The sequence below is a fragment of the Geotrypetes seraphini genome, chromosome 5 (genome assembly GCF_902459505.1).
Source record: "Geotrypetes seraphini chromosome 5, aGeoSer1.1, whole genome shotgun sequence".
NCBI classification, from domain to species: domain Eukaryota; kingdom Metazoa; phylum Chordata; class Amphibia; order Gymnophiona; family Dermophiidae; genus Geotrypetes; species Geotrypetes seraphini.
The window spans coordinates 125,101,069-125,114,338 of record NC_047088.1 but is presented as its reverse complement, the minus strand read 5'-3'; the positions used below and the strand labels follow the sequence as shown (position 1 = coordinate 125,114,338).

Here is a 13,270-nt window from a genome sequence, read left to right as displayed (position 1 = left end):
GAGAGGAGGCAAGACCGAAGGGTAACACTTTGTACTGGTAATGACAATGACTGATCATGAACTGGAGATACTGTCTGGAGGCCAGATTGACCGGAATGTGAGTGTAGGCCTCATTGAGATCGAGGGAGCATAGCCAGTCGCCCTGAGTGAGAAGAGGATAAAGGGTGGCTAGAGAAAGCATTTTGAACTTTTCCTTGACTAAGTATTTGTTGAGATCTCGGAGATCTAGAATGGGTCCGAGGTCCCCAGTTTTTTTGGGAACCAGAAAATAGCAGGAGTAGAATCCCTTCCCCTTCTGATCTAGAGGAACTTCCTCTATGGCATTCAGAAGAAGGGATTGGACCTCCTGAAGGAGGAGGGAGGACTGAGATGTGTTCAAAGCAGACTCTTTTGGAGGACTTTGGGTGGGAAGAGTCTGAAAGTTGAAAGAATAGCCATGGCGGATGATGTTTAAAACCCACTAGTCTGAAGTGATGATCTCCCAACGGCTGAGGAAAGTAGAAAGACGTCCTCCTATGGGTTGAGGCAGAAGCGACGATGGTGGAAGACTGGCTAGGCCCTGGAGAATGAAGTCAAAAGGGTTGAGTAGACGTCGGTTGGGCAGGAGGTTTCACCGGTTGCTGCTGTTGAGCACAAGGCTGTTGGCGTTGCTGTTGACGCTGCCGTCGAGGCTGCTGAGAAGCAGGTGGTAGGGGACGAGCAGAGTAGCGGCGTTGATATGAAGATTGTTGGCGAAAGGGCCCAGCAGGTGGAGGTTTCTTTTTATTCTTCGGCACAGTGTCCCAGCAAGTCTCATGGGCAGATAATTTTTGTGTGGTGGAATCGAGAGAGTCACCAAATAATTCTTCCCCGAGGCAAGGAGCATTGGTAAGGTGGTCCTGGTGATTGACATCAAGCTCCGAAACTCTAAGCCAAGCAAGACGGCGCATAGCCACATCCATCGCAGTAGCCCTCGAGGTCAGTTCGAAGGTGTCGTGAATTTCCTGAGCTGTAACAGACTAGAAGTGTATTGGTGAAAAGAAGGTAGCTTCTGTTCAGGCAAGTACTTTTCAAATGAAGCCAGTTGTTGAATGAGGTGCTTTAGGTAAAAGGAGAAGTGAAATGCGTAATTACTGAATCGGTTGGCAAGCATAGTATTCTGATACAAACGCTTGCCAAACTTATCCATGGACTTCCCTTCTCTGCCAGGAGGGCAGAAGCATAGACACTAGTGCCCGCAGACTTTTTGAGAGTGGACTCAACCAACAAGGATTCATGGGGGAGTTGGGGTTTGTCAAAGCCTGGAATAGGAATGACCTTGTACAAAGTGTCTAACTTACGAGGAGCACCAGGGATGGTTAAATGTGTCTCGAGATTCTTATAAAAAGTCTCCCTCAAAATGTCATGGAGGGGCAATTTAAGAAATTCCTTTGGAGGCTGATCAAAGTCCAAAGCTTCAAGGAAAGCCTTAGATTTTTTAGATTCAGCCTCCAAAGGAATTGAAAGAGACTCACACATCTCCTTTAAAAATGAGGTAAAGGAGGAATGTTCCGGTTTAGAAGAAGGTTCCCGGAGAGAGGGGTCTTCCTCAGCTGAAGAAACCTCGTCCTCAGACAGCACCGGCTCTTCATCCCACAGATCAAGGTCCCGTAACTGAGTGGCTCGACCCCGGGAATCCGGTTTCGAAGGTTCAGCATGCCGGGTTTTGCGTACTGACTTCCCAGATCGCACAGAGGTGGTACCTGGGGAAGTTAGAGATTGCTGGTGCCGGGAGTGATCAGACTGCAGTGGAGGTTCGGTCGTTTGAACAGCCCGATGGAGGCCTCTCGGCTCCGCCGATAATACTGACATGGAAGCCGAGGAGGCAGAATGGACCGGTACCGACAGAGTGGAAGCCAACAATAGCAGCTGCTCCACTGCCGGTACCGGCGGCTCAAACCAGTCAGGAAATGGAAGGTTCGGTGCCAACAGGAAGAGCAGGAAGAAGCTGCTGTAATTGCTCTTTCAGTTGGACTTGAAGGACAGCAGCAATACGGTCATCCAAGGAAGACACCGGTATTGCTTTTCTTTTTCTGCGGTACTCGCGGTGCCGCTCGAAGCCCAGAGGATGAGGAGGCCGAAGAGGATGCACTCACCTCAATAGGGGCGGAGCCTTGAGGTCGGCAGGACTGGACTCTCTGCCACAGCGACCGGAGGACGCTCCAAGGAGGAAGGCTTCTTAGCCGGCTTACCTGAGGGGTGCGACGCCGGAGCAGTGTCGCGCGGTGTCGATGAAGTGGATGCCGGTTGAGAAGCTGTCGGTGTCGATGCCGAGGGATGAGCCATTGCGGCACCGAACAAAAGTTTCTGTTGAAGCTGCCTGTTTTTTAAGGTATGCTTCTTAAGAGTAGCACAACGGGTGCAGGTGGAAGCCCTATGATCCAGACCCAAGCACTGCAGACACCAATTGTGCGGGTCGGTCAACGAGATGGAGCGCGCACACCATTGGCACTTCTTGAATCCTGGCTGAGGGGGCATGAAGGTAAACACTGCCTCTGCCAAATCGAAAGCGGAGGCTTCTATGGTGACAACAGGCCCCGCTGGGGCGAACCCGAAAAAAGAAAGAAATTAAGTAAAATAGATAGTGGGGGGGGGGTTGTTTTTTTTTAGAAACAAAGAAAAAGAAGGAAGATAAACTTCCAACAAGCAAAAAATACGCGAGCGGGAAGGCAAGAAAAAAGTTTTCAACGGCTGTTGAAAAAAACACGTCGTCTTAGCTCCGCGGAAACTAAGAAACTGGGGACCGCGCGCCTCCGTCGGGCGGGAATGCACTCGCGCATGCGCGGTGCGGCCTAGCTAGAACTTTCTAAGTTCTTAGAGTGCAATCACTCTAAAATTGTCCGTACCGGGGCTCCATCGGTGCCGTCACCCCATCAGTTAAGTATATGCTGCCTGCTTGTCCTGGGATAACAATATGCTATTGAGAAACGTTATCCTCTACTCCATCATCCACAGAACCTATTGTGGACCCCCATTGACGATTTTATAGCTAAGCAAAAATTATAATTTCTCATTATCAACATGATGTTGTTTACTTTCATGACATGTATGAGTTAAACTGCTTGTAGTTTTCTTGTTTCCTGATAGTTTTACTGTTTTTTCCATATTTGAAACATTTAATAAACAGATTGAACTGAAAAAAAAAAAGTATGGCCCTGATCCATTCATGTTAAAAACACAAGTATAATTTGTAGACGTATTTCTTTGAGCAACTGAACTTATGTAAGGATTGAATCTGTCTGCTTTTGTTCTTATTTCACTCTGATTTGTTTTAATATTTTATGTATGTAACTTATTGTAAACCGTTTTGAAAAAAAAAAACGGTATAGAAATTTTAAAAATAAATAAATAAAAATATGGTTAGGATCCAACACAAAACATTAGATATATCAAGAATGAGTATCAGCCCCCGAGATGGTCTATTTGCAGCAAGTACAGTGCTTAAAGCTACTGGGAACTTTAAGTGACGTAGAAGGAAATATCGTTGAAGCAAAATCAAACAATTCAATGGTGAGGGGAAAAAAGTTGCATAACTTACCTGAATACCTCTCATACAGTCAATATTAAGGCCTGAAGAGGCCCTTTGAGACAAAAAATAACTTCAAAGGGGGCCAAAATACACTCCAAGGAGAAATATTAAGGACACACAAAAAAAAGAATAAAACGCAACAAGCAAAACAAAAAATCCCAAGAGAGAAGGCACTCAAAAAGCAACTACTTTACACCCTGAAGAGGATGGCTAATAAACAACCTCTCCACAACACAAATGAGAAAAGACTGCTGGTCCCACACTCATGAGTGGAGTGAGAAGGCACCCACACATGTGCAGTGGGAGCACTGTCTCAAGCTCTTAAAAAAACAGTACACAAAGCAACATTTCCATACTAGGCTCTGTGGATGACATCACCCACATGTGGGAAGCATTTGACCTGCTTGTCCCCAGAGAAAGATACTTTTCACAAAGCCAAGGAATAAATTGTGAGAAATGTCAAAAACATATGAGTATGGAAATAGATTTAACAAATTCCTGCCAACACCAATCTGCATTATCAAGCCATATGGGTTCACTTTCATATAGAGGATATACACACACTTGGACTAGAAGTGGGAGGTCAAGAAGCAGTCTTGCACATACTTCTACTCGAGTGGACAACCAGGACAGAAAAATCCATATGCCAATTCCACAAAATTAAAATCTATTACAGCTCCCCCTCCCGATTTGCGGTTTCCCCACTCGCAAATTTGGTTATTCGCAATTTTTTTGCCCCTTGGTTTTTAATGGAGAAACGCTGCCCCAGACATCCCCCAGACTTTACCTAGTGGTCTAGCGGTGATTTGGGGCAGGAGCGTTCTTCCTATGCTCCTGTCCCGTGCAGAGCCGTTATCAAAATGGCTGCCTTGAGTTCCCGTTGTAGTCTACCATGGGAACTCACAGTAGCCATTTTGATGATGGCTTTGCACATGACAGGAGCATAGGAAGATCGCTCCTGCCCCGCATCCCCGCTAGACCAACAGGTAAGGTCGGGGAAGCAGGAGGGGATGGATCAGATCCGGCCCAAAACATTATTTGTGATTTTTCCCTATTCGCGGGACGGCTCTGCCCCTAACCCCTGCAAATATTGAGGGTCTGCTGTATAAAGACAGGAATTAAACTACACTAAAATTTGCTTTGACTTTCATGACAGACATACATTGCCCATGCTGAAATGGCGTTTGAATCCACAAAATAAATCATAGATAAGCACAGATCCATCCTCTTGAATGCAAAGCAGGTCCTCAGTTACTGTCCAGCCCAGCTGCACCACCTGGCCGCTCTTCCACTATGAAAAAAAATAGTGAACAGTATATTTTAATACCAACTCTGAATGAAATTTTAAGGTAATATCTTAAACCACAAAACCTTAAATTCATGTCAGGATTTCCCAAAACAATCAGGAAACCCAAAGTCAGTGCATGAGATAAAAAAAACTGCATGCATTTGAGATGCAGCTTGTTATTTTATCTTATGCATATTACATTTTATTACACTGAACACGACCAGAGGAGGCATGGATGGAAAGAATAGGTTCTCACTTCGATAGTCTTTCTAGAAAGGCATTAGAGTCCTGAACCAGTGGGTTATTCTCTTTCACTTGCAAGTTTGTAAATGGCATCATCTAACTTTTTCTCTCAGCTCCGCCTCTAGCACCTCTGAGCTGTGTCCTATTTCCTCAGTTCGTATCAAAGCAGTTGACTTCCTATAAGAGAAGAAATAAGGCAACAAGTTAATGCCAATGTAATCATAACAGAAAATAAGGTGGAAATGAATAAGCCACCTATCTGAGTGTAACCAGCACTAAAATTTATGTAGCTCTCCAGTTTCTTGCTTTTCTCATTGAAGCCATGAGAAAAATCAGTATTCTTCGGACCTGTCTGCCAAAAGACACCAATATCTGGATATGCATACATGTCTGAGCCCACAAACAGGCCAACTGAAATCTGACAGGGTAGGCCTTCAAGTCTCATATGCCTTTCTACTAGAAAGATTATCAAGGTAAGAACCTAATCTTCACTTCTAGTGCAAAAGGCATATGAGTCTTGAACCAGTGGAATATACCAAAGCAGTCCTCTGAATCTAGGGAAGGGCAGATGAGCCCAAACTTGGAATCCTTTTGTGCTGCCACCTCTACTCTGTAGGTTAATGAAAGTATGAAGGGTGGACCATGTAGCCACCTTACAAATTTCCTTAGGCAACACTGCCCAGAACACAACCATGAAGAAGCCACACCCTTCGGTGTGCTCTCAAAGCAATTGGTGGTAGTTTACCACACCCAATATACGCTGAAGCAAAAGCTGTATGAATTCACCTGGAACTAGAAGCCTTAGACAAGCTGTCATTCCCAGGAAGCTATTAGCCTAAAAATGATCTGACAGGTGAAAATCATTTATCATCTCTAGGTAATAGAAAAGAACTCTCCTCACATTCAGCAACACCAAAATTTTGTAGCTACTAAACCCTTCTTGCTGGAGGAATAGCCACTAGGGGGGAAAAACTGTTTTTGCTTTAATGAGGGTTCTGCAAAACCAAGTTAAGATTCCATATCATGAACATCTGTGGCAGAGGAAGATGCAGCTGAAACACTGCTTTCAAATATCTGGCGATATCTGAATCTTTTCTACTCGAACCCTAAAACACAAGGGTCCTGTCACTTGTACTGTGAGGGAGCCAACAGCCAAACACTTCTCGAGACTGTCCTGGAGAAATCCTAGAACTTCAGACATCGGGGCCCTCACTGGCTGCACGATCTCTTTAGCACACCACCACTGAAACATCAGCATAGGCTTCGACAATCACTGGTTTTCTTAGATCTGAGGATAGCTATAAATCCCTCCAAGTAGCCCCTTTCATGCTAACTTCATTCTCCAGAGCCACGCTGTAAACCCAAAGCAAACCAGATCCTCCAAAGCAACTGTACCCTCGACAGCAGAGTCAGATGTAGAGGCAGTTTGAGACATTTGTTCCTCTATACACGAACCAGATCTGCATATCATAGCTGGCACGGCCAATCTGAGGCAAGCAGGACTGCCCAACAAAACAATAACTGGGCCTTCAGTTTTAACGGAGTACTCTCGGTGTCTCCCTGCCTGTTAACATAGGTCACTGCTACAGCATTGTCTGAGAAAGCACAGTTACTTACCATAACAGGTGTTATCCAGGGACAGCAGGAACGGATTAGGGGGGCCTGCAAGAGGGGTAGAAGTGGGAGGACCACTAGGCAACAGTGACCACAACACGATCAGATTCACATTAGAAAGGGGGACACCCATAGTAAGGAGGACCGCAACAACTGCGCTCAACTTCAAGAAAGGGAACTATGTTGCTATGAGGGAAATGGTGGGGAGGAAGCTCAGAAACATCTTTAGGATGGAGACTGTGGAAAGCACCTGGACCCTATTCAGGGACACCCTGCAGGAAGCACAAAGAATGTACGTCCCCAGTTTCAGGAAAGGCTGCAAGAATAAGCGGTCAAAGGACCCGGTTTGGATCTCAACAGAAGTAAAGAGGGCAATAAATGATAAAAAAGTATCCTTCCGGAGATGGAAAAAGGACCCAACGGAGGAAAATCACCAGGCGCACAGGAAATGCCAAAAAGAATGCCACCGAGAGGATAGAAAAGCAAAAGGGAAATACAAAGAGGGGCTGGCCAGGGAGGCGAAAAACTTCAAGGCATTCTTCAGTTACGTAAAGGGGAAACGACCAGCGAGAGAGGAGGTGGGGCCGTTGGACGATGGGGATAGGAAGGGAGTGATTAAGGAGGATAAAGAGGTAGCTGAGAGGTTGAACACATTCTTCTCGTCGGTTTTCACGAGAGAAGACACATCTAATATACCGGACTCAGAGGAGCTCATGAGTGGGGAACAGGCTGAAAAATTGGAGCACATAGAGGTAAGTAAGGAGGATGTCCTCAAACAGATAGACAGGTTAAAATGCGGCAAATCACCAGGTCCGGACGGGATCCACCCAAGGGTTCTAAAGGAGCTAAGACAAGAAATAGCGGGCACAATCCAGCATGTTTGTAACCTATCCTTGAAAACTGGAGAGGTACCAGAGGACTGGAAATTGGCGAATGTCACACCTATCTTCAAGAAGGGATCGAGGGGTGACCCCGGGAACTACAGGCCGGTGAGCCTGACTTCAATTATAGGGAAGATGGTAGAAGCTATGATAAAGGACGGCATTTGCGAGCACATTGAGAGAAATGGCCTACTGAGAACAAGCCAGCACGGATTCTGTAAGGGAAGGTCGTGCTTAACGAACCTTCTGTACTTCTTTGAGGGAATAAGCAGTCGGGTGGACAATGGGGAACCCATAGACATCATTTACCTCGATTTTCAAAAGGCTTTCGACAAGGTGCCACATGAAAGGCTGCTTAGGAAACTGTGGAACCACGGGGTGGGAGGGGATGTGCACAGATGGATCGAGCACTGGTTGTCGGGTAGACTGCAGAGGGTCGGAGTAAAGGGCCAATATTCTGACTGGCGGGGAGTCACAAGCGGTGCGCCACAGGGATCGGTGCTGGGGCCGTTACTCTTCAACATATTTATCAATGACCTGGAAAAGGAAGCAAAGTGCGAGGTTATAAAATTTGCAGACGATACCAAACTATGCGGCAGAGTTAGCTCCAGGGAGGAGTGTGAGGACCTGCAAAGGGACCTAGACAAACTGGAAGACTGGGCAAACAAATGGCAAATGCGCTTTAACGTGGAAAAATGCAAGGTCATGCATATAGGGAAAAAGAACCCGTTGTTCAACTACAAATTGGGAGGGGCATTGTTGGGAGAAAGCAATCTTGAGAGAGACTTGGGTGTGCTGGTGGATCCATCACTGAAGCCATCTGCACAGTGCGCAGCGGCCTCAAAAAAAGCCAACAGGATGCTGGGCATCATAAAGAGGGGCATAACAACTAGGACGCGGGAAGTCATCATGCCACTGTATCGAGCGATGGTGCGTCCGCATCTGGAATACTGCGTTCAATATTGGTCGCCGTACCTCAAGAAAGACATGGCGGTACTTGAGAGAGTCCAAAGGAGAGCAACGAAACTGGTAAGAGGGCTGGAACACTGCCGATATGCTGAGAGGTTGGATAGGCTGGGGCTCTTCTCTCTGGAAAAAAGGAGGCTCAGGGGTGATATGATAGAGACCTTCAAGATCATGAGGGGCATAGAGAGGGTGGATAGGGACAGATTCTTCAGGCTGAAGGGGACAACAGGTACGAGGGGGCATTCGGAGAAACTGAAGGGAGATAGGTTCAAAACGAATGCAAGAAAGTTTTTTTTCACCCAGAGGGTCGTGGACACTTGGAATGCGCTACCGGAGGAAGTGATTAGGCAGAGTACGGTACAGGGATTCAAACAGAGACTGGACGGATTCCTGAAGGATAAAAGGATCATGGGATACTGAGAAAGCTAACCAGAAAATAAATATAGAATCCCAACCAGGTCGTGCATGTGCAAGACCGGAGGGCTAGGACTTTGATGGGAAGATAGGACTCAATAGGAAACCAAGGTGGCATGGGGGCCCCTTCTGGTGATTTAGACAGGTCATGACCTGTTTGGGCCGCCGCGGGAGCGGACTGCTGGGCAGGATGGACCTGTGGGCTGACCCGGCGGAGGCACTGCTTATGTTCTTATGTTATGTTCTTATGTCGGTGACATCACCGACGGAGCCCCCTAGCGGATGTTTTCGCAAGCAGACTTGCTCAAAGACCTTCAGGCTTGCGATTGGCCCGCGCATGCGTGCGTGCCCCTCCCGCCCTGCCTAGGGCATGCGTCTCCTCATCGTGTCCTCAGTTCAGATAGCTAGCAAAGAAGCCAACCACGGGGAGGTGGGTGGGTTGCGAGAATATCTGCCTGCTGTCTTTGGATAACACCTGTTACGGTAAGTAACTGTGCTTTATCCCAGGACAAGCAGGCAGCATATTCTCTACATGTGGGAGACCTCCAAGCTAACTAAAAAGGGATGGAGAGAGAGTTGGCAATTTAGGAGAACAGATTACGCAAAACATATTGGCCGAAATGGCCGTGACGCCTGGAGGTAAACGTATGAACCGAGGACCAAGTGGCAGCCTTACAGATTTCCTCAATGGGAGTCGAGCGGAGGAATGCAACATATGCCACCATCGCTCGGACCTTGTGGCCTGTGACTCGACCCGGAAGGGAGAGACCAGCCTGAGTGTAACAGAAAGAGATACAAGCGGCCAACCAGTTAGAAATGGTCTACTTGGAAACAAAGCAACCCATGCGATTAGGATTGAAAGAGAGGAACAGCTGGGGAGCAGAACGATGAGGAGCGGTGCGCTTCAAGTAGAAGGCCAGCACACGCTTACAATCAAGAGAATGCAGAGCCACTTCTCCAGGATGAGAATGGGACTTTGGAAAAAACACAGGAAGAACAATGGATTGGTTGATGTGAAACTCAGAAACAACCTTAGGCAAGAACTTAGGATGAGTACAGAGGACCACCTTATCGTGATGGAAGACAGTGAAAGGTGGGTCTGCAACCAAGGCCTGAAGCTCACCGACCCGACGGGCAGAAGTGAGAGCAATAAGAAACATCACTTTCCAAGTAAGAAACTTCAAGTGAGCCCGCGCCAGTGGCTCAAAGGGGGGTTTCATCAATTGGGCAAGGACCATGTTAAGATCCCAAACCACCGGAGGAGGTTTAAGGGGTGGATGAACGTGGAAAAGGCCTTTCATGAAACGGGAAACCAGCGGATGAACCGAGATAGGCTTCCCGTCAATCGGCTGATGAAAAGCTGCGATAGCACTGAGTTGGACTTGAACCGAAGAGGACTTGAGACCAGCGCCAGACAAGTGCAACAGATAATCCAGGACAGTAGATAAGGAGGCAGACAGAGGCTCCTGCTGTTGAGCAGCACACCAGGAAGAAAAGCGGGTCCACTTCTGATGGTAACAATGGTGAGTGGACGCCTTTCGGGACGCCTCCAGGACATCCAGCACAGGCTGGGAGAACTGGAACAAGGGCATTAAGTCTCGAGGAACCAAGCTGTTAAGTGCAGAGACTGGAGGTTGGGATGAAGCAGAGAACCTTGACTCTGTGTAAGCAGAGAAGGAAAAATAGGCAGAGGAAGAGGCTCCCTTGAACTGAGTTGCAACAGAAGGGAGAACCAAGGTTGTCGGGGCCACCGAGGAGCTATCAGAATCATAGTGCATGTGAAGACTTGAGCCCGACGAGAGTCTTCAGAATCAGAGGGAATGGAGGGAACGCATACAGGTACTCGTTCGTCCAATCCAGAAGGAAGGCATCCGCTTCGATCCTGAGTGGGGTGTAAACCCTGGAGCAGAAGCGGGGTAACTTGTGATTGAGGGGGGGGACGCGAACAGATCGACATCCGGAATCCCCCAACGAGCAAACACCTGATGCAGGGTTACGGAGTGGAGAGACCACTCGTGAGGCTGCATAAGACGACTCAACTTGTCCACCAGACAATTTTGCTGACCCTGAATGTAGACCGCATAAAAGAATATGTTGCAGCGGACGGCCCAATCCCAGAGCCGCAGCGCCTCCTGGCACAGGGACAGGGATCCCGTTCCCCCCTGTTTGTTGATATAATACATGGCGACCTGGTTGTCCGTGCAGACCAGCACCACTCGGTTGCGAAGCAGGTGACAAAAAACTTTCAGGGCGAGGAAGATTGCTTGAAGCTTCAGCAGATTGATGTGACAAAGTCTGTCGGCACTGGACCAGAGACCCTGAGTGGGAAGGCTGTCCAGATGAGCCCCCCAAGCGTAGGCCGACGAGTCCGTCATCAGGACTCTCTGCGGAGGAGGAGCATGGAATAGAAAACCTCTGGAAAGATTAGAAGAGAGCATCCACCAATGGAGAGACTTTTTCAACAAAGGAGTAACGACAATGAATCAAGAGACAGGATCCCGGATCCTGGTTCCATTGGGACGCCAGAGTCCATTGAGGAATACGGAGGTGAAGTCTGGCAAAAGGAGTCACGTGAACCGTGGAGGCCATGTGACCTAGGAGGACCATCATGAGCCGAGCCGGAACCGAGGACAAGGGCCTCCTGACGAGGCCGAGGCAAGAAGGAGCGGAGACGAACCGTGTCCAGGACCGCTCCGATGAACTCGAGAGACTGGGATGGGCAGAGGTGGGACTTCAAGTTCACCTTGAAGCCGAGGCTCTGAAGGAGCAAGATTATTTGATTCGTTGCTCGCAGGACTTTGCGGCGAGATGACGCCTTGATCAGCCAGTCGAGATACGGAAACACCTGCAGGCCGCGGAGATGCAGGGCTGCAGCTACCACCACGAGACACTTCGTGAAGGCCCTCAGAGAGGCCGCCAGGTCGAAGGGAAGAACACGATACTGGAGATGGAGATCCCCCACCCGGAATTTCAAATACCGGTGAGAGGCCGGGTGTATAGGAATGTGCATGTACGCCTCTTTGAGGTCTAGCGAGCACAGCCAGTCCAGGAGGGGGTACAACGTAGGAAGGATGAGCATTCTGAACCATTCCCTGACCAGAAACTTGTTCAGAGCATGGAGGTCCAGGATCGGACGTAAATCCCCCGTCTTCTTGGGTACCAGAAAGAACCGGGAATAAAAACCGGTGTTCCACTGGTCCGGGGGAACCTCCTTGACCGCCCGAAGGCGAAGAAGGGCACGAGCTTCCTGCAGAAGGAGAGGCAGCTGAGACTGAGCAGAAGGAAACTCTCTCGAAGGCATGTCCGGGGGTACATGACTGAAGTGAAGGGAGTACCTTTCCCGGATGATAGACAGCACCCAACTGTCAGTGATAAGACACTGCCACTGGGAATAGAAATGATGGAGGCGACCCCCGATGGGAAGGGGGAAGGCTCCAGTAGGAAGGGAGCCCGAAGGCTCATACTGGGATTGTTAAAAAGACGGCCCGGTCTTTGCCGGGGCCAATGGCTGGGCTTTAGCTTGACGTTGCTGCTGTTGCTGCGGCCGTTTCGAAGGAGTGGATTTTTGTGGATACCTCTGGGGAGGAATTTTATATTGTCGGTTTAAGTTTCACCAGAGATGCGAAGAACCGCTAATGGTCCGATAGGCGCTTTGTGGCTGCCTCGATGGAATCATCGAATAGCTCATGACCCACACACAGGAGATTGGCAAGACGATCCTGTAGATTCGGATCCATATCCACAATCCAGAGCCAAGCGAGGCGACGCATGGTGATTGCAAAGGCTGTAACTCTCGAGGACAATTCAAAAGGCGTCGTAAGAGGCCTGAAACATATACAGGCAGAGTTGGGAGAGGGTTTCCTCAAGGAGACGAAACTTCTGATGCCGAGGCTCTAGTACGACCTCCTAGAACGAGCGGAGGGCATCCACACAGAACCGGAGGTAGGACGTGAAGATAAAATTGTTCGCCATCATCGAAATTTGATAAAGGCGGCAACCAAATTTCTCCATCGTATGGCCCTCCCTGCCCGGGGGGATGGCGGCGTAAACCTTCGAGGGGTTAGACTTCTTCAAGAAAAACTCAACCGCCAAGGATTGGTGGGAAAGCTGAGCACTTTCAAACCCTTTTACCGGGATCATTCAGTAACGAAACTACAACTTGGAGGGAATAGCCTGACCGCATATGGTGTCTCCAGGTTCCGGAGAAATGTCTGCCGGAGAACCTGATGCAAAAGAAGGCGAAGTGCCTCATGGGGCAGACGGTCAACTCCCATTTCCGCCAGGTATTCCTGGGTAAAGCAGAAGTCGGACTGAAGA

The 13,270-nt window shown here is 48.5% G+C and overlaps 1 protein-coding gene across 3 annotated transcripts in view; it reads right to left on the bottom strand.

Annotated features, from left to right (window-relative positions):
* VPS16 (VPS16 core subunit of CORVET and HOPS complexes) overlaps nt 1-13,270 on the bottom strand; it is a 1,150,777-nt gene that overhangs the window by 1,087,900 nt on the left and 49,607 nt on the right. For all 3 annotated transcript variants that reach the window (XM_033944752.1, XM_033944754.1, XM_033944753.1), the window contains exon 4: nt 4,710-4,838. In XM_033944752.1, coding sequence (XP_033800643.1) covers nt 4,710-4,838 — 129 coding nt within the window. The remainder of the gene's footprint in view (nt 1-4,709; nt 4,839-13,270) is intronic.